Source organism: Trichosurus vulpecula, chromosome 8, assembly GCF_011100635.1.
Source record: "Trichosurus vulpecula isolate mTriVul1 chromosome 8, mTriVul1.pri, whole genome shotgun sequence".
NCBI lineage: Eukaryota > Metazoa > Chordata > Mammalia > Diprotodontia > Phalangeridae > Trichosurus > Trichosurus vulpecula.
Window position 1 is genome coordinate 119459730 of NC_050580.1, and position 22391 is coordinate 119482120.

General features: G+C 39.4%; 1 protein-coding gene across 1 annotated transcript in view; it reads right to left on the reverse strand.

The window, feature by feature from the left end:
* Positions 1 to 22391, reverse strand: part of LOC118859140 (cell migration inducing hyaluronidase 1) — a 114384-nt gene that overhangs the window by 25036 nt on the left and 66957 nt on the right. Inside the window, exons 14-21 of the mRNA XM_036769584.1 lie at positions 21059 to 21128; positions 19462 to 19590; positions 16106 to 16191; positions 14123 to 14254; positions 8800 to 8835; positions 7783 to 7938; positions 4503 to 4683; positions 474 to 689 (exon numbers count right to left, since the gene is read on the reverse strand). Of these exons, the coding sequence (XP_036625479.1) occupies positions 474 to 689; positions 4503 to 4683; positions 7783 to 7938; positions 8800 to 8835; positions 14123 to 14254; positions 16106 to 16191; positions 19462 to 19590; positions 21059 to 21128 (1006 nt within the window). The remainder of the gene's footprint in view (positions 1 to 473; positions 690 to 4502; positions 4684 to 7782; positions 7939 to 8799; positions 8836 to 14122; positions 14255 to 16105; positions 16192 to 19461; positions 19591 to 21058; positions 21129 to 22391) is intronic.

The following is a 22391-nucleotide window of genomic DNA, read 5'->3' on the forward strand; positions in this document are numbered from 1 at the left end:
ATAGAAATCTATCTTGCCTTACAAGAAAGTAAGGAGGAAGGGGATAAGGGGGAGTTGATAGAAGGGAGGGTAGACTTGGGGGAGGGGTAATCAGAATGCATGCCATCTTAGGGTGTGGGGGAGGGGAGAGATGGGGAGAAAATGTGGAACTCAAAATCTTGTGGAAATGAATGTTGAAAACCAAAAATAAATATATCAAAAAAATTTTAAAAAATAAATGGCCTGGTATTATAAAAAGAAAATAAGCAAATAACCCACCCTTAAGAAATGACCACAGGGCAGCTAGGTGGCACAGTGAGTAGAGCACCGGCCTGTAATCAGGAGGACCTGAGTTCAAATCCAACCTCAGACACTTGATACACTTACTAGCTCTGCGACCTTAGGCAAGTCACTTAACCCCAATTGCCCTGCCTTCCCCCCTCAAAAAAAAAAGCAAAAAAAGAAATGATCACGTGAAAACAGATGTTTCTAACCTGTGCATAACGTCCACTACAGATAGCACCCCTCCAGTCAGGGACGTTGATACAGTCAGGATGCTTGATCAGCCAGTTGTCTTCCTTAATGATGTAGGACCCAGGATATTCTGACACAGAGCCATCGATATCATGAAACACAGATGTCTTATCTCCATCCATATTTAACAGGTTGAACCAGGGCCCAGGTTCCCCAAAGAACACTCTGGAAGTAATCTAAACAGAAAGCCAATAAAATTATACTTGGAACTTTAGGTGAAAGATGATTGCAAAGACTTTCAGGTCTGGAAGACCCAGAAGGAACGTTTCTGACTTCCAATGACATTTTAAAACATCTCAGACCCAAGAAGTTATTTGGCATTTCAGAAACCTCTGACTGACCCACAGCCAGGCAGCCATATAAGTCCTTGTTCTTTTGAACCCTCTAATCCAGAAACTTCATATTCATATGAGCAAATAAGAGGATTTATTTATGCATCTGCTCACTAGAGGTAATAATTTCATTTCGTTCTGTTCTGTCTTTGCTTGACACCAAAAAGAGCACAGAGCTTCTGAATACCAAAGTGACATCTTACAATAACAACAGCTCCCTTTTAAGCAATCCTCTACATTTGATGCTATGCTGCCTCTCTAGATGGGCGTGGGTTAGCCTGCAGAGTGAATGCTCAGAATTGCCAGCTCCACCAAAAAGCCAGCAGAATAGCTGCGTGGTGCAGTGGATAGTCAGGAAGACTCCTCTTCCCAAGTTCAAATCTGGCCTCAGACACCTACTAGCTGTGTGACCCTGGGCAAGTCACTTAACTCTGTTTGCCTCAGTTTCCTCATCTGTAAAATGAGCTGGACAAGAAAATGACAAACCACTCCAGTATCTTTGCCAAGAAAACCTCAAATGGGGTCATGAAGAGTCAGAGAAACTGAAATGACCGAACAATAACAACAACCACACGATGGGCACTGAGTCTGACAAATTTTCCCAGGGTATAAACTGCTCTGGGTCCTTCGGAAATTTGTAGTCAGAATCTGGGCTGTCAGGGAACCAAGGGACTTGAGTTTCATTTTCTTTCCCTCTTCCTCCCAGATTTCCAGGGAAGGAGCAACAGAGGAATGAGGAGAAAGGAGCCTGGGTAATTCACCTAAGTGATAAGCAACTCTGGAAGGTATATTAGAGAGGAAGCATGGCATAATGGTGAGAGTACTGGACTTGGAGTCAGGAAGGCCTGGGTTCAAATCCTGTCTCTGTCACTTATGTGAATGAGCATGGACATGCCACTTACCCATCTGGAGCCTCAGTTTCCTCATCTATGAACTTTAAAGAGCTATATAGATGTTAGTTATGGCTATTATTTTGGAAATTTTGTTCATATTTCCATATTCCAGAGAGATACAACATCACCTCGGCTCATGTTTCATAGCGTCAGGTTGTTAGGAGATGGCCATTTGTTAAATGATGGAATCACCTGGGGTATCCCTGGGGAAAGGCTCCCCTGGAAAATCCTGTCCTCTGCCTTTTATTACATTAATTTTATTAATATTTTATATGACAATGTCAAGGTATTTTAGAAGAATGTGATTTTGTTTATTTGAATCTTGAATTTATGTCATGGAAGTTTTGGAAGAGCTTTCTTACAGGCTGAGAAGAAAAAAACTATGCACTTTAAATTGTTGGTAGGTTTCATGAAAGTTTTTTTTTTGCAGAGCATCTTGCTTGGAAAAAGGCTGAGGGCAATTGGATAAATTTTTTTCAGTGACCCAGAATTATGGAATCCTATTTTGGTACTGTTTTCTCTTCTAACAAAAAATAATCTTTTCACTTTTGTAATAACAAAAATTATCAGGGAATGAAAAACTAAGACAGATGAGGAGATGACAGAACAGAATCTATGTCTCCTAAATAAGTTTACATTTCCAGGCTTGGATGAACCAACTTCTGGGATATGAAAAAAACCTAACGATTGGCAGTTGTGATTGCTAAACTATTCTGCTAGTTATCTGCAGAATCCTTGGAGAACAGGAGAGCTGCCACCAGTCTGGAGAAGGGAAGTGTTGTCCCAGTTTTCAAAAAAGGGAAGAGGGTAGAGTCTGACCAAGAAGTTCGAGTTTGGTTCCTGGAAAATTGGTAGAATAAATTATTAAGGGGATGGTTTGTAAGCATTTAGGAAGGGAAGCAGTGATCACTAAAAGCTAGTATGGCCTCATCAAGACCCAGTCAGATCGGACTTACTTTATTTCTTATCTTTTGGACAGAGTATTTAGACTAATAGATCAGGGGAATGCTGGAGACAATATATTCTTAAATTTCAAAAATCTTTCCTACTAGTTAAGATGAAAACATGAGCTATATGATAATAGAGTTAAATGGATACAGAGAGGAGTGGCCATTCCAAAAGAATAGTCATTATTAGGCTAATAGCAACTTGGAGAAAGGTTTCTATTGAAATGTTCCTTGGTATTATGCTACTTAAAATTCTTTTTTTAAATCAGTGACTTGGATGAAACTATAGAAGACATATTTATCACACTTGGAATTGATGTGGAGATGGGAAGGACAGTGAAAACATTGAGCGGTCATGATACAAAATAAACTAGAAAGGGAGGAGAGGGCAAATCTAATAAGATGGAATTTAACAGGGCTACTGTTCTTAGGTTCAAAAAAATCAACATCATAGGCTAAGGGAAGGTATGCTAGGCAACGGTTTCTTTGAAAAATATTGGGGAATTTTAGCAAGCTCACTATGCATCAACAAGGTGATATGGGAGTCAGTAAAGCTCGTGCTATCCTGGGTTGCTTACTCCTTTCCCCTAAAAAATTTGAAAGGTTAATAATCTAAAGAAAAAAATATTGACATGTTTCTTATTAAAATTCGATACAACCACTGTATGGTGCTATGAAATACTCTAGTTGATTTTTAAATGATGTAAAAAAATTTTCATCAGCTGCTTCTCAGAGATTTGAGGAGAGGCAAAATGCTTAGAACAAAAAAGATGTCAGTTTTGCTATATTTTTCCTTAGTTGGACTACATCTGAAATACTGAGTTCTGAGTGTCATATTTGGGGGGAGGATGTAGGCAAAGTGGAGTTGGTCTAGATTAAAATGATCAGGATGGTGAGACAACTGGAGACCCTGCCAAAGGAGTGCTGACTAAAGGAACTAAGGCTGCTCAGGTCGGAGAAGATAAGCCTTAGGGTGGGCATAATTGCAGAAGTATTAAAAGGGGTGTCATCTGGAAGGGAGATCAGACTCAATCTGTTGTGCTCCACAGAGCAGAAGTAGAAATAATGGTTGGAAGCTACAAAAACAGCTTGATAGAAGGAAGAATTTTCTGACACTCAGAGAGTTATCAAAAAATGGAATGGGTTACCTCACAAGCTAAAAGATTCCCCCTTACTTGAGTTCTTCAAGTACAGGCTGGATGACCACTTGTCAGAAATATTGTAAAAGTGAGTATTGGTCAGTTACGTGTTGGATTAAATGACTGCTCACATCTCTTCCAGCTCTGGTTTTGAGGATCTTAAAACTGAAAGGGATCTTTAAAATCAAACAACTTTCAAGAGATTATGTGGATTTCCCAGGGTCACACAGGTGGCCAAGTAGCAGTCTATATTCAAGCCCAGGTCTTCTGACCCCAAATTCAATGTTTCTCGCTTTGTGGAGGAGAAAATGAGCTAATTCCAGTCAGGCAACTAGCATGTTAACTAGATACTAAATGACTATGGAGAAAAGGAGGTTATATACCAAGTTAGGGACAAAATGAACCTTAGATTCTAGTTTCTAATCATGTCAACTTCCCACTGCCCCATCATAGATAACATGTAATATTTCTTTTTTTCTAGTCAAGTAAAAGCAATAGCAGTGGCTTGCAACCCCTTGAACAGGGCCAACTGGCCTGGCCTCACAGGAAGCTACCCAGTCTGTCTGGACGCCCCTGCTTGGAATAACAACAACCTGTATTATAGGATTTGGGAAACTTCTAAAGCATTAACTAGATCTTGGGTTTGGCTCAGAATCAAATCCAACCCTTCAAACTTACCGGGACGTCTTCAAAAACAATATTTGACACATTGTTATTGGGACAACTCTGCCAGGCATTATTGAGGCGAAATGCCAGGGCACTTGTATGCCGACCGTCCAGAGCTGCAAATTTCCGGAATGTGCAGTTTTGGATGTTGATGGGGCCATCATAGAACTGAATTCCTCGGATTGGGAAATTCCTACAGATTTCAGAAAGGGAAATGTCATGCAAAGGTCAGTCCTGAGGCAGCTTGCTGTTCATGCATAGGAGATGGTGTGACTTCGACTTTAACATGTCACCAGTACAGTTAAAGGGAACAGAATATTTTGCGGTCATAAAGGGCTTTCATGTGCGTCAAATCATTCTATTATTACAATATTCCCGTGAGGGAGACAAAGTACCTATTATTGCATTCATTGTCCAGAGGAGGAAACAGAAGCTCAGAGATATTAAGAAATGTATGCAAAGTCTCATCACTATTGAGTGGTAGTGATGGGACTTTGACACCAGACTTTCTGAATCCACATCTCATGGTGATAGCAACAGCTTGTGTTTATATATTTCTTTATAATTACATAAAGTCTTACATACTTCATCATATTTGATACACATAACAACTCCGTGATACAGGTGGAACAAATACTGGTATTACCACGTACATATCACCATCATCGTCATCATCATCATGAGGAAGAGGAGGAGGATGATTATAACTAACATTTACATAGTGCTCCCTGTGTGCCAGGCACTACACTAAGGCCTTTAACAACTGCCATCTCATATGGGGACACTGGAGCTCACAGAGATTAGGTGATTTGTCCAAGGTCACACACTTAGTAAACATTAGAGCAAAGACAGGAGCCTAGTTCTTCCGACTCCCAGGTCTATGTGGTTCCCCACTCCCCTGTGCTGCATCTCAGAGTTCATACATGAGTTTGAGCATCGATCAATGGACTGATGCTGGGGAGGGCAGACAAGTAGCACTGGAATAAATGTGGTCAGCATAATTTCAGAAGACCTTTAGGAATGCTCCCAGTCTACAGACTTAACCCACTTTTTCCCCAGCAAGGACATTTTGGATTTATTAGCCCCCACTGGGAACAGAGTCCCTTGCAAAAAGATAAGAAAGGCTATTATTTGGCTTTGTTGATTCCATGTCTTTTATACTCTGGTGGCCTAGTTTGGGGAGGACAGTGGGGATAATGAGCACCAGAAGGCAGCTTGCTCAGACATGTTGTCCCTTCCCAATCCCATACTTCATTCTGTTTTAAAATAAAATTTTATTAATATGTTTAGATTTTATATCATTTATATTTCTCACTGCATTCTGCTCTCCAATAACCTCTCAGAAGGTCATCCCTTATAATAAAGTAGGAAGAAAAAAAATTCTGCAAAATTAAATTATATATATAAAAGGTCTGACATTAAACAGAGCATGACACATTCATGATCTCCCAGTCTTGGGAAAGGGCAGGGGATGTGTCTTCCCATGTGTCTTTGTTGAGGTCCATCCTGGTCTACAATTTTGCATCATTTTGGTTTAATTGCCCTGATATCCTTTCCATTTACATTATTATAGTCATTTTATATATTGTTTTCTTGGTTCTGCCAAGAATCATCAGTTCATTGTATCAGTTCATATGTCTTCGCATACTTCTCTGTACTCATCATATTCATTGTTTATAGCTCAGTAATATTCTAATATTTTCCTGTACCACAATTATTTTAGCCATTAGTCAATCCATGGACATCTGTTTTGTTTTGATGTCTTTGTTACCACAAAAGGGCTGCCATTAATACTTTAGTGAGTAAGGGGCCTTTCTTTTTGTCTTTGATCTCTTTGGGGGTACATGTCTAGCAATGGCATCTCTGAGTCAAAGGCTATGGATGTTTTAGTTACTTTCTTCGCATAATTCCAAATTGCTTTCCAGACTTAAACCACCAATTTTGGTATTTCTAACAAATAATGAGTGTCTCTTTTTTTAACCAAGCAAGAATACTTGCAGCTGTTTATACACAGAATCTATTTCCATGCTTTTGCCCCATATCTGAAATGCTCTACCTCCTCATCCCCTTCTCTTGGAATCTCGACCTCCCTCCAAGGCTAAGTTCAGATGCCACTTGTTTCAAGAAATCTTTCTTTATTCCCCCAGTTGTTATCACTCTCTCTCCTTCCTTCACCACTAGGTATTGTCAGTGAACTCTAAAATGATATGAATCAAAGGGAAGTCTGGTATGCTGAGCTTTAGAAGACTCAGTGCGTACTTAATGCTTCATAGATCTATAGACATGTGTAATCAACACAGATGCACAATTGTTGATATAAAAATACGAACGGACTGTATCATTCAGGTTAGAAATTAAACAAAACAAAACTTCCTGATGGAGAGGACTGTCTGGCTCCAGAAAGGATTACCAGGGGAGGCTGTGACATTGCCCTTCTAAAGACTTAAAAAAATACATCAAATAATTTAGGCTTAGATTTGTCTGGAATGGGCAAGGTGCTTTCAAATAATTTTATCACATGGTAAACTAAGACCTTCAGAGGCAGTACTTTTCTCAGCAAACCATGGGGTCTGTCCTATGGAAAGAGAGTAGTGGGAAGGTAGAATTTGGATTTAATAAAATCTTGACTCAAGTCCTGTCCATTTTGCTATGTGACCTTTAACCAGTAGCTTAGCTCCCCTGAACCTCTATTTCTTCATTTATAATATAGCACAGTAATACTTATACTACTCAATTTATAAGGCTATTGTGGGGAGCAAAAGAAATAATAGATGTCAGAGTGTTTTATAATACTAAAGTGCTAAATCTGAACTATTTTCAGATGCCAAAATATGCCACATACAGAGCAGGCGTTAGATCTCAAAGAATAAGAGCCCTCAGTCTATTCTTCAGCTCAAAGTCTTACTGCCACTTATTTGTACTTAGGATCAGAAGGTTTGGATAAGTTTCTTTCATGTAGGATATACAACCTCTTTTTCATCACGGGGCAGGGCACCTTGGTTTGCTAGGGGATGGTGCACATAAAGTAAATCTCTCCACAGGAAGGCTTGTCTCTTGGTTAATTTGCTAATTTCTCCAGCTCGCATTAGGTATGAGGCACTGCCATTGTGTGGAGTCCACTGTTGCTCAGTTGGTATAGATGAACCTAAGTCTTATATTGGAATCATTGATTTTTCTGAAAAACTGCTATCATTTTGATCCCTGACATTGTACCCAATTCTACTAAAGTAAAGGCAACCAAGAGCACAAATCAAAAGGATAAAAAGGATGCTACAACAGCTCCAGAACCTACTGGCCTATCGGGAGGGTTCTTCCACTGTGATCCAGCCCTCCAGGTCCCCAGATTCTATTATCCATCATCTCTGTTCCCACGTTGCCACTCTCTCCAACAAACAAACTATTCTTTATTTCTTGCTTTGAACCATCATCATAAGGGAATGTTCCACCACTGGAAGAAAGAGGATTTGAGGTGAAATTTAAAGGTTGAGTCTCAAATTAAAAAAAATATATATGTATTATAATATTTTTTGTCTTCAAATAAACTTCATTTCTGAATATATGGCCCCCAACTCATCTCTATCTAGTGAGCTATCCCTCATAACAAAGATTTTAAAAGAAAGAGAAAAAACAACACATCACTTATGCCTAACAGTATAAGCCATATTTCACACCCACAGTTAGGAATCTCTCCCTCCCCCTTCTCCTCCCCAGTATACCAATGCAAGATAAGAAACCAGAATAGCAATATCGGAGGGGAGCCAAGGAGTTTTACCTTCCACATCCAGTCTTCATTGTACTACTGCCCAATTACCACCAGGAGCAGCATATGACTCCCATGGACAGCTGGATGCAGACACCCCAGATTGCTATCTAGAGACACCCCAGAACCTCAAAATAGCTCTTGAACCCAAGGTCCTCTTGGTAAGAAACCATTTGCCCTGCCATGACTTCCCAAGATCCTTTGGGCCTCATAACCTACCCTGCCACTTTCCCTTCTTCAATCCTAGCTAGCCCATCCATTGCCCATGAATAGAATATAACCGTAAATCCTCTTTTATGTGTTGCCTCCCTCAATTAGAATGTGAGCTCTATGGAGGAGAGGGGTTGTCTCAATTTTCTAATTGTATCCAATGCTTAGTATAGAACTTGGCTCATTGTAAGGGTTTAATAATAAATGCTTTTCTATTCCATAGTCTTCCCCCACCCCCAACTTTTGTAACAGAGGAAAGAGGAGCATTTCTGAATTCTTTTACAACTTGGTCATAATGAACCTCAAATTAAGGAGCCCAAATGCAAAAATTAATCTTACCTGGCTAGGGTCAGGCCAATTCCATTGTCAGCAAACCTGAGAAGAAAAACAGGTGGTAAGGTAGCACTCTTCCCAACAATAATTCATGTCTATATAAAACAAGATACTATTTATAAAGTGCTTTGCAAACCTGAAGTGGTGTATATTATTATTATTATTATTAATTATTATTACATGTAGATTCAGGGATTGCAAAGTGCTTTGCTCATAGGCTACATAAAAAGGAGTAGTGTGGGATAAGCCTAAAGAAGATCAGATATCTGAATGGGGAGGGAAGGATCTGGAACATCAGGATACAGGGTTTTAATTTTACTTGGTGGACAATAAGAAACCATTGGAGGGATCTGAGGGATGTGACCAGATCTCTGCATAAGGAAATAGAAGTTTGACAGTTGGGTAAAGAATGGATTAAAGTCAGAGAGATCTAGACTTAATTTATTATCTCAAATTTAATGGCCTAAGACTAAATTTAAAGTAATATTTATTTGTTGTCTGTTCTAGGTACCAAAGGAGACATGAAGTTTGTATAAAATATGGTCCTAGTCTTGATGTTGCTCCAAGAGACAGTTTAGATTCCCTCTCTAGCCTGTCTCCTTCCCAAACACCCTCACTCCATAACCTCACCCCACCTTCTTCTTGGGCCACCTGTGTTTATACACTGGATTTAGGAAGCCCCTTTGGGGTCTCCTGTATCTACAGGCTCCATATTGAATTATTGCAACATCCATCCAAGAGGTAAGGCCAGATCCCTGTGCCTGGCACAAGTTAGAGGGGCCTGCCATCCATCCAGCTGGTTCCACAGTATTCAGAATAGAAGTCACATTGATTCCAAGTCCGATGACAATCTCACTGAGATAACATTTGTGGGGATTAAGTGAATGGCAAGATGGCCATAAAGCCACCTCTACATGATAACCTTAGCTTGTGTCTCAAATCTCCTTCAAAGGAAACTGAAGCAATGTCTTCTTAAAAAAAAAAACAAAATGTTTACCTATTTCAAAAACCTCAAATGGGCCCATGATAAGAACAAATCCTAAGAAGATTTTTTTGGGCTTAGATCTGTGCTTTACTTCATTAATATAGGGAATTTCCAGTGAGAAAATTCCCTCAGCTGATGCAAATAAACAACTATTCTTCAACTTATAGTTTTATCAGTCTTATAGCTGCCTGAATATCTGAGAGGTTAAAGGAAGAGCTTGAACACACCTCTAACTGATTCCAAATCTGGGTCTCTATCTGGTATACCATGCTGCCTTTCACACCAAGGATATGTCAAATCCTAGAAAATTTTGTGGTTAAATTCACATGACAGACAATCAGGGCTTGGGTTTTAGGCATCAGATAGTTATTCTAAGCTTTCTTTCAACTCTAAATCTTACCTTAATATAATAATCTTATACATCATCTCTCCTTTAATCTCCACTTGGAAAAAAATCCTCTCTATCCTTCAAAGCATAGCACAAAACCACTTCCTCAACGAAGCCTTCCCAGATTCATCAAGGGGAAGCACCTTCTCCTTGATGCTGCCATAGGACTTAATAAGCACCTCTCCTATAGCCCTTATTATCCTAGTCTGCCTTTGATTGTATTTATTTGTATACACTGAGGTGGTATGATATAGTGGATAGAAAGCTGGTGTCTAGGGGATCTAGGTTCAAGACCCACCTTTGACACACTGGCTGTGTGACCCTGGACAGATTGCTTAATTTCTCAGCTCCTCAGGAAGACTTTAAACTGTAGAAGAGTTGTTGATTTGAATCAGTAGAAGGAGTTTCCTTGCTTAGGAACTCCCAAAACTGATGAACTCACAAGTCTATTTAAAAAAAAATCTGTATCTTTCTTATTTCAACCCTGCTTGATTACAAAATCCAGAGATCATGTCTTGTTCATCTTTGTAGTCTCTGTTTTGCTTAACTATGGGTCTTGTACATAATGTGCTCAATAAATGTTTATTGAATTAAAATGCTCATAAGTATTGATCACCTGCTATGGATGCTGCATAAAGGATTCCTGCATTGAGTATAATGTAGGATTAGAGGGAGGCAGAGTCAAGATGGCAGAGAGAAGCCGGGAAGTTGCCTGAGCTCACCCCAGTTTCTGTCTGAAATGTTAAATCAAGACTCTAAATGGATTCTGGAGCAACAGAACCCACAAAAGATGAAGCGAAACAATTTTCCTGCTCAAGATAACTTAGAAGGAACTTCAGGAAAGATCTATCTCACTTGAGTAAAAGGGGAGTGAAGCCCAGGACAGGTGGTGTTTGGGCAAGCCAGTGGGAGGCTCTTAGCCACAGCACGGATCAGCAACAGAGGCCCCTTGGTCCTGGATTAATGCCCCAGTACAAAAGGCAAATTGTCAGCCCTACAACCCTGACACAATAGGCCCGACGAGGCTGGGCCACCCCAGCACAGTGGGCAAGCCTCCAGCACCTGAGGCCTCAGTGTGAAAAGCCAGTGACCAGACCCCTGGCCCACAGCACAAGAAGCTTGGGCCAGTGCCTCCTATGCCCCAGGAGCAAGCTCAACTTTAAAAAATGGGCTATAAACCAAAAAGAGCCCTGATCATAGAAAGCTACTATGGCAACAGGGAAGATCAAAACACAAACTCAGAAGAGGACAACAATATCAAAGTACCTACATGTGAAGCCTCAAAGGGGATTATGAATTGGTCTTGAGCTCAAAAAGTCCTCTTGGAAGAGCTCAAAAAGAATTTTAAAAATCAAGTAAGAGAGGTAGAATAAAAATTGGGAAAAGAAATGCAAGTTAAGCAGGAGAACTTTGAAAAAAGAATCAACAGTTTGGAAAAGGAAGCACAAAAACTGACTGAAGAAAACAACCTAAAAAATAGAATTGGCCAAATGAAAAAAAAATCCACTGAAGAAAACAACTCCTTTAAAAGCAGAATTGTTCAAATTTAAAAGAAGGCACAAAAGCTAACTGAAGAATATAATTCCTTAAAAATTAGAATTGGGCAAGTGGAAGCTAATGACTCTAAGAGACGTCAAGAATCAGTCAAACAAAATCAAAAGAATGAAAAAATAGAGGAAAAAAATGTAAAATACCTCCCTGGAAAAAAAAAAACTGACCTGGAAAACAGAACCAATGAGACATAATTTAAGAATTATTGGACTACCTGAAAGTCATGACCAGAAAAAGAGCCTGGACAGCATCTTTCAAGAAATTATCAAGGAAAATGTTCAGTTAGATGGCCTCTGGAGTCCTTCCCAGCTCTAGAATTCTATGCTGAGAATATAAAATAAGTTGTAGAGTACACTAGCTCAGTGGCTCAGTGGATAGAGCACTGGGCTTAGGATCAGGAAGACTCATCTTCATGGGTCCAAATCTGGCCTCAGACATTTACTAGCTCTGTGACCCTGGGCAAGTCACTTCACCCTGTTTGCCTCAGTTTCCTCATCTGTAAAATGAGCTGGAGAAGGAAATGGACAAACCGCTCCAGTATTTTTGCCAAGAAAACCCCAAAAGGGGTCACAGAGAGTCAGACATGATTGAAAAATGACTCGACAACAATAGAGCGCTGGAGCTGTCAAATCCTGCCTCCGACACTGCTCCTCCTCCTCCTCCTATTTGCTAGAATTTACATGATGCTACTACATGCCAGGCCCTGGATTAATCACTTTACAAATGTTATCTCGTTTGATCCTCACAACAACATTGAAAGGTGGGAGCTGTTATTATTCTCATTTTATAGCTGAGAACATGAAGGCAAACAGAAGTTCAATGACTTGCCCACAGTCACACAGCTAGTAAATTTAAGAGGTCAGATTTGAACTCAGATCTTCCTGACTCTATCCTCTGTGCCACGTAGTTGCTGCAACTATGGAAAATTCCATTAACCTCTCAGCTTCAGTTTAGTCATCTGTAACTGTGAGATAATAACTCCTGTAATCTATCTCACATGACTGTTGTAAGGCTAAAATGAGCTGCCCTGTGTCTGTAAACTTTAACACGTTTCACCTATGAACTATCATTACGTTGATAAAAGGTTGGAAATATGAATTCAGGTCCGTGTTTCCTTTGCCAGCCTCAGGACTTTGGTTCAGGATCATCTGGTCCCATACCAAGTCACCCAAGACATTCTATTATTGTTGTTCGTCCTCTGCTTTTGAAGAGGACCAATGACCACCTGAGGGTGATGTCTCGGCTTGTGAATTGGATTTAAGTGAGGCAGAGCTGTGCCAAGTGGGTCAGTCTCACTTTCTCTTCCAGAGTCATCGAAGTCCGGAGGCAGGACAAAGGACAAGTCGACCGAGAAAGGCTGAGGTTGGGCAATGAAGGCAAAGACCACGAGGTCCTAACACAAGGCCTTGATCAGGGGAGCTCAATAAATGTTTGCTAACCACCACTTTCTCATTTCGGGCTCTTCGTTGTAAAAATGCATCAATACTTGAAAAGTCCACAAGATGGTGCTATTGCTTCATGGAGATGTCTCCACTGCCTCTTGCTTTACACACACACACACACACACACACACACACACACACACACACACACACACATCTGTTTTCTTTGAGTCTTTTGAGTGTGTGTTTTCCCAGGTGTCTTTCTTTCCTTCTCTATCTTTGTCTTTCTGCACTTCTATTGTTTTGAATCTGTTTATATCTCTGTCTCCATTTTTCCTTCTCTAACTCTAACTTGGTGGAAGTGTCTCACCAATCATCCATCTCTTGCTTCAGTACTATCTCCTTTTTATTTCCCCCATTCCTCTCCCGCTCATACTCCCTTTTTCCTTATCCTAGAGCCGACATGACGATGACTAACATTTTATATTTCTTTTAATAAACAGGCCGAGTTGCTTTTTACAATAAATAGCCCTCATTTGATTGTTTTCCACTGTGGTTGGCCCTCTTTAAAGTGTCGCCTCTTTTTGAATTGAGGTCTTCTTGCATGAGCAGTACTTACTAACCTAAGTATTGACGGTATCAGCTTGGCCTTTCCATTTATGTAACCACAGGAGGACGACACTGAGCCACACTGAAAAGTACTAGGCTCCATAGCAAAGGCATTTTCTAAGTCTTTTAGGGGATATTAAAAAAAACACAAATTTCTTGTTTGTATTGGTTCCTTTTCAGCCCCAGTAATTTCCTGCTTCTATTCTTAAGTTTTATCAGAAATGGAACACAAAAAAATTAAACAGGTGGTAATCTGTTTACTCTCTCTGTACTTCTTTTCACCTTGAGTAGATAAGAGGTACAAATCCTCATTATTAGTCTTGCACCAGGAAAAAATGTGATAGATGAAGTTTCTTCCAACCCTAAGCCTCTAAGCATAGTTTAATTGTAAGGGAGAAAACAATCAAAACTCACTGGCAATTGTCCATCCACACATCTCCTCCTCGAAGCCATGCTCCATGATCCTGGTTTTTGTAAGCAATAAAGTGCTTAATGATGGCAGGTTCCCTGGGCTTCAGAGGGTCAGCATCCTTGTGTGGGCTGTATCTGTAACACAAGAACAGAGACAACTATTTTTGGCAGGAAGGAGTTTGTCCTTTGGGATTCTAGAAAAGCCTTACTTGTTCAAATACCATAGTGTTGTCCTTCTGTTCAAAGCACTCCAAAAGACAAGCTATTAGCACTGGAGACCTAGAGCCCCAGCTAGAAGGTGCCCCAGAGGTGATGTAGCCCATCTGTTCATTTTACATATGAGGAAACTGAGGCTTAGTGACTTGTCTAAAGTTATACTGGGATTAAGATAAGAGGTGGGGTCTGAACCCTAGTTTTCTGACTCTACAGACTATACCATGCTGCACATATGTATAACGCATTGTATAACATGTAACATACATGTATCTAATATGTGTATTTAGGTACACATATGTGCATATAAGCACATATATAGAACATATTCATGCATCTGCATATACGTACATGTATTCATCTGGGTACATTTCTACGTGCCCTGTACAATCTGTGCATGTATATACACATGCATAAATGCACCCTTCATACATATAAGCTTGTGCATAAAATAGATCTCTATACACAGCATACATGCAAATATGTAGGCACACACACATGCACATATGCATACACGCATACATATACACAATGGCAAAAAATGCTTATGCTTTGTTTTATCCTGGCCCCTGACATAAGATTAGATCACAAAATCTTATGATGAGTCATGAAAAAGGAGACATTAAAAAAACCACAACAAAATGCCCTTGTGAATGGAAGCCTTAAAAACATCTCTACAGCTGATGCTTATCAGCAACAGCTTGGGAACAAACGACAGACATCTGGCTCTCATTCATTCCTATTGCTGGAGGGGACTCAGGTTGGGAGCAATATAGAGAAACCAGGAAGTTCATCCCAGGCCATACCTGGAGAGTGCCATGGAGACTTCAAGTCATAGTTCTGGAATATGGAGGAGAAAAAAAAGGTACAGGGGAGATTTTCCTGGACTTGAAGTTAGAAGGACTGGACTCATGTCCTAGTTGTGCCTCTAATTAGCTTCATAGCCTTCATTAATGATTCTTTAAGCTTTTTTTTTTAAGGTTTTCACAAAGTACTTTATAAATATTCTCTCATTCGATCCTCACAACTTGGGGAGATTGATGTGATCATTATCTCCATTTTACAGATGAAAAAACTGAGGTAAATAGAGGTTAAGTGGCTTACCCAGGGTCACATGGTTAATAGGTGTCTGAGACAGCATATGAACTCAAGTTCCTACCTCTATCCACCGCACTATCTAGTTTGTCAAGTCTCTCTGGGTCTCAAATCCATCATTTAAAAATGAAAGGGCTGGAGTATGATCCCATGATTAGATAAAAGCCCTTCTAGCTCCAACAATCCAAAAGTCTGTCTTAGAACTCCTTGACTTTTTCTTGTATTTCAGGAAAACTATCCAAAGTATTAGATCAAATGGCTTCATCTTTTTCATTGCTTTTGGCACTAGAATTATTGGCCTTGCCCAGCTTTTAATAGACGCTTAAAATAAATCGAAGAGCCCTTGACAAGAGATCTGGTCATTCGTAGTCCATTCCTTCCCAGAAGCCTTGTTTGCCCCAGTGATTCACCTCAACTTCAAACCTGCAATCTTGGTTAACTTAGATGGACATGGAGGATTTGCCTGATTGATTTACATAAGTACTTGATGATTCTGTTTTTCTTGACCCCTAAAAGACTTAAAATCATGCAGTTGAGATGTAGCCTCCTTCTCCAAAAAGCCAGCCTTGGATTCAACATGGAAACATCTCGATGAGAAAATGTCTGAGTCAAGCAAAACCTGTCATGCTCAATCTGTTCTTCCAGGGATGCAGAGGCACAAACTGGGCGGCTAATTACCTGGCAGAAATGATAGAAAGGAAAGGCCTCTTGTCCTTGGCAGAAGCTTCTGTGGTTTTGACTCCATTGTCAATGATCATGCCAGCCTAGGAAGGAAAGAAATTTGGGGCATATTATATAAACTTTGGTATATAACACCTCTTCTCAACAAATGCTCCTTGAAATTCCTCTTTGGGGAAGTTTTACCGTCCTAATCAAGTGCTTAATCAAAGATTCCCAAGAAAGACGTAGGACATGACAATGATCCAAGACAATTCCAAAAGACTCATGATGGAAAATGTATCTACACCCAGAGAAAGAACTATGAAATCTGAATGCAGATCAAAGCATACTATTTATTTTCTCTTTTTTGTTGTTTTTTTTTTTTGTTTTTTCTTTCTTGTGGTCTTTACCTTTGGCTCTAATTCTTCTTTCACAACATGACTAAAGTGGAAATATGTTTAATATGATCATACATGTATAGCCCATATCAGATTGCATGCTGTCTTGGGGAAGGGGTAGTGGTGCGGGGGGGGGGCGGAATTTGGAACCCAAAGTCTTATAAAAATGAATGTGGAAAACTAAAAATAAATAAATTTAAAATTAAAAAAAGATATAGGACATGTGAATGTCTGAGAACTATGAGTACTGCAGTATGGAAAAGGAGAAAGAGCACAGGACTAACTTCCCATCCAGATCCTGCTGTCAACTAGCCAAGGGTCTCTAAGACTTGGTTTCCTCAAATGTAGAATGAAATGATTAGACTAGGTAATCCCTAAGGTCACTTCCAGTTTTGATTAACCTATGATTCTATGTACATAGTCTATAGAGATCTAATTAGAATGTCTGTATTTCTAAATTTCATTTTATTTTCAGATCTGCATTCTCTATCACCTCTACCTCCTTAATTGAGAAAGCAAGAAAAACAAAACTCTTGTTATCTCAAGCGCCAGTTTCTGTCTTCTTTTTGTGGATCAGTTTTAAAAATCACATGAACTATATCTATTGCATCTATTTGATTCCCTTGCAATTTTGTCTTTTTCCCACACAACTCTACTGGAACTGTTCTCTTGAAGGTCATCAATGATCTTCTAACAACCAATCAGATAGCTTTAGCCTTAATCTTTATCCTCTAAAACTTCTCTGGAGCATTAGGCACTTAGTGCAACCTCATCCTTCTTGAGAATATCTTTTCTTGACTTCTATGACTTTTCCCTCTCTCTCAAGAGACTCACCACCTCCAGGGGCACCCCTTGCTTTCCTCTTGCTCCCTTCCCATATCCATTGTCCCAGATGGCATTGGTTGATCTAGGTGGTGTCCCTTTTCCTTTATTTCACCCCCTTTCTCAGCATAGTGGCAAGAACTCCCACTACTAGGGGCACCCCCTCCCTTTTTTGTCCAGACCCCATCCAGATCTCTTGATTGATCTTACAATTTGGTTGAAATGGGAATCACCAATGCTGTTCCTTCTGGTGAGATGATGCGCCACCAAGTATTACCATCTACCCTGCCACTGCATCCTAAACTCCTCTAGGCCTCACCATCTGTCCTGCATATATGCCATCTAGACACTTAGGCACTCTCATCTGACCTAATGATGAAACCTAAGGACCCCTGGTTTTGCCATTAGCTTTGACATTAGTCCCTTCATTGCTATTTCCACTGTCACAACCCTAATTCGTACTCATTACCTCATAGGAGATGAATAAGAGCTTCCCAATTGATCTTTCTGCCTTAAATCTCTCCTCTCTCCACTGTGTCCTACATCCCAACACCAGATGAAAATTCTTACTTAATTTTAATTAGCATTCCTGCCCAATGATACTACCTGGCTTAGAAACTTTTAGAGAGTTCTCTTTTCCAAAAGAATTTAGTACAACTGGATCGATCTTGCATTCAAAGTCCTCCGTAAGCTGACCCGTTTACCTTTTTAGCCTTATCTCTTACAAATCCCCTATATTAAATTCATTCTTGAGCCAAATTGTTCTACTCAATGTCCTTTCCTACCATCAATCAACATGTATCCATTAAATACATAGCATGTGCCAGAAATCGTGCTAAGTGCTGAGAATACAAGTGAAAAAAAATCAAGGGAGCTCCTTTCCTCAAGCAACTTACATTTTATCACTATTCCCATCTCTACGTGTTGAATCCTATCTATCTTCTAGGGTGGTATTCAAATGTTTCATTCTATAAAGCTTCCACTGATTTCTCTAGCCAGAAGTAATTTCTCCTTTTTCTGAACCCCTACAGTACTTTGCTCATACCACTAATATGGACCTTAAATGCTTTATTTGTATCTTATATCATATTATCTCCTATGTTATTACAACCTCCTGGAAGGCATAGACCACGTCTTAAACGTCTTTGTATTCTACGCTATGCCTTATACATAGTAGGCACTCAATACATTCTTGTGAAATGAATGAATGAGTGAATGATTATTTTTAGGATTTAAAAATTACATTAAACTTATAGCAACTTTCAAAATTATTTTCAAAATTATTAGATCACAAAAATATTATCTGGCCAAAATATGTACTTGGCCCTTCCCATGTTTCCAGCATCTCATTCTTCCTTCCCTGGAAAGAGGGGAAGAATGGCATCCTGGGACAAGAGAACTCATTTTTTTTTTGAACTATACCTACATCTATCTGCAGAAGACACACATACACATGCAGAGAGAATTTCTCTAACAAATCTTGCCTCTGAAAATAATACCAAACATTCACATGAAACAATCACCCAGATGTTTCTAAGTATTATCAATTCTTGTTATATTGACAAACATCTGGCTGGCTGACTATTTTGGTTTCCATCCAGCTGTTTAGGCTTCACAGGTACATTTATAGATTCTTATGAAACCAAAACAGACAAGAAGAAAGAAGAGAAAGAAATGCATCCAATTTTGTTTCAGCTCACTCCCTTTAGGGCTAAGGGATGTAGACCAGTGCATATTTCCATGGATGGCTTACAATATTCATCCCCATCAAATGAATCATGAAAAGGATCTCAAGACATTACTATCCTAGAGAAGGAGAGGTAAGTCTCGTGCCAGCAAAAAAAAAAAGACAAGCATCTTTTCCCTCATTTGGTTTCTACCCAAATGTTGAGCCTGGGATCAGTGGTTTTAAGTCCACGGTTTTAAATCTGTTTTATTAAAGAATAGCTAAAGAATTCTAACGGGGGAATGGTGGCAAACTGGGACATCTCCAAAAACATCACCTTATTTTCATACCCAAATTCAGGGAATAGAATTGCCACTGTCTAGGGAAGAAAAAAAATGACTAGAATATCTCCTAAGTGGGTAAACAAAAGCAAGTGTCAGTATGATTTGTTTAACTGGGACAGCTCTTTCTACTTCAAGAAAACTTACCCTATAGTTGGAATGAGCCCGGTTGTTATAGAATTTTCCCAGTGGAATATGTTCTGAGTAGCCTGGGGAATACATTCCTTCTGAGGGACCTGTAGGTACGTGGTGAAAAATAAACCAAAATCCAGTCTCCTGTTGAGGGAGGGAGGAGGAATAAAAGGAAAAATCCACATAAATGTTCATTTCTAGGTCAATTAAATCAAATCAGGCAAAGTATAGTAAAGAATGTTGAACAAAGTACGATGTATTTACATTGCTCACACATAACCATACCCTCCCATCACAAACCCACTTTCAGTTTTCTTTCTGAAGAGAAATAATAAAATTTCTTGAAACAGGTATAATTTTCTGTAAGGGCAAGCAAAGTGGGACTTTTTACTGTTTTTTTCTTTTGGAGTGCTTCTCAGCACTAAGGAAATCAAGTGCCTTTGATTGAGTCTTGCCTTTGTTTCTAGGAAGGCCCACACCCTTTTGCTAATTAGGTCATGAGAGATGTGAAGCCCTCAGGCCCTGGAAAAAGAGTATATATACCCAGAGGATAGCCATTGAACTCAGAATCAAGAATTGAGAATTGAGAACTCTCAGAACTGTGGGAGGAGAGGTGTTTTTGGGGGCTCACTCACTGGTCTTATGATTTGACCAGCTGAGACTCTGGGTAGCCGTTGGAGCCCCCTGGCTTTGAAAACCCAGATGTTGGTGCTTCTCTTTCTGGTAAATATATATGAGTATATATATATACATATATTGCTATGGTCAGACAGAAGCCTGTCTGTTGATTTGTGTTATTTTCTCTGCTTATAATTTCTGTTTGTGTTTTCTCTGAAGTTCAGGGTACTAACTTTTTCCCCTGAACTAAGTGAATGATATATGTATTTTTAATTAAAGTGAGATTGTAAACCCCTTAAAGTTACTTTCCTTAGAAAAGCAGATGAAAGAATCTGTGCTAGCAGCCCTCCTGTGTGCTGGTGTTATTGGTCTTACATAGCCACAGTAGCGTCAAGTAGCATTGTTGTTACATTTTCAGAGCCATCAAATCAATTAAACAGATCCATGGCTAGCAATTTTTTGTACTCAGGGCAAGTAGTATAGTATATATCCTCAAACAGCTGGGGAAGCTGCCTTATGCAGGAGTGTGGTTGTGGTCCCTAAGCCAATAAGGAATTCAGTGGGAGAGTGGCATCAGTAGTTTCTGATTTTAATGAATTATTCTTGCTAACTCAATGCAAAACTCAGTTGTTTCTAGCTTCTGAAGGGCTGCAAGTGCTTTTGCTATTCTCTAAATTCAGCACTATAGGGCCAAGCCCCAGTCATACTACTGTAGTCATGGCTTTGAATTTAAAACATTCTAGGCTTGCCATTTCTAAGGACATTGTTCTAATTTCTACAAACTCTGGGGGATGCCTATTGCTTGAATTGAGTCAATTCAGTCATGGTCTGGAGACCTTTCTGAGGATGAATGGTGAGTGGATTTACAGCAGTGAGTGAGAAAAGAGCTAGCTAAATTTCAGTCTTCTGAGATGTTTACATCTCTAAAGAAGTGATCAGCTCTAGCTATCACTAATCTTTTTTTTTTTTCCAGAGAAGAAGCTTTTATACTTACCTCAGAACCTGCTGCAGCACAATTCACAAGGTTGTTGTTGGGATTTGCCATCCAGAAGGTGGACACTGCACTGTACACATGAAAGAAGAGATTCAATTTGCATATTGGAATGACTGATGTGCATTTCTATAGGACTTTACAATTAGTTCAAAGAGCCTCTTATAGAAATAACCACATATGAAAAAGCTCCACATCTCTGTTAGAAAACTGTTCATTTCCACTCAAATACATTTTTATTTAAGAATTTAAAATGTTTAGAAGGAAAAAGTACCTAGACTTTTAAAGAAAAAAGTTATTTGTGGTAGAGGTCCCTGAATGTTTAGGCAACTGCCTGGACACCAGTAAAGTCTATAAAACAAAATGAAATGAAATTATTCTGTCAAATAATGGGAATCCATAGGAGTAGAGGAATGAGAGCCCTCATAAGCTAGGAAACTCTTCCAATTGCAAAGAGACCATTAGGGGATTCTCTAGAAAGCTAGGGACATCAAGTAGCATTCTGTCTCTTCCAACTTATGAATGTGTGGGAGGTGATGATCTTTTCCCTGCTAAAGGAAAGCTGTATGGAATAGGGGAAAATCCTAGCAAAACAGAAAAAAAACATTTCTTCTTGGGCAGAGAAGATGCATGATTAGGCAAAATGAGTAAGGATTGATGGAACAAATTAACACTTTCTCTGTGAAAAGTCATAATCAAGTAGTTTGGGGCATATTATGCCCTTTGAGGCAATGAAGTCCTAACAGGCTGAAACCAGAGAGCTAGGGTTTAGCATAAGCCTTAAAAGATTTATGATGCAAATAAAAGATTCAGGATGACTTTTATATTTAGTCTTGTTTGAGAAATATTATGCTACAGTATTGACAATTTTAGTATTTCCTTAGTTTCAAAAAAATCCACTTAAATATTTTTAAGAGAATAAAAGCAAGAGAGAGCTGAACTTTTTTGGCTTAAGTAATAGGCCAAATAGATAATTAAAGCAATTAAATCCAAAGACTTTTTCACATTGGCAAGGAGCTTTAGAGAGGGAGGACTCTGGAGCTAGCTATGGTTGCTATGGAAACAAAAGTAAGCTTTATCTTGATTGCTGAAAAGCAATGCTGGGGGTGGGGTGGGGTGGTATGATGCTGGATGGAAGCCAGCCCTATCTTATTTTTATTGAGAGCAGAAGTCTAAAGTGGAAAGTAACCTCTAAGACTACCTTAGTCTAATCCTTCATATTTTGCAGTTGAGGAAATTGAGGTCCAGAGATGATAAATTTATTATTCAAGAAAAACAAAAATACCCTAGTAAATCTGAAATGTGGCCATTAATTCCCTGAGGACAAGCTAGAAGA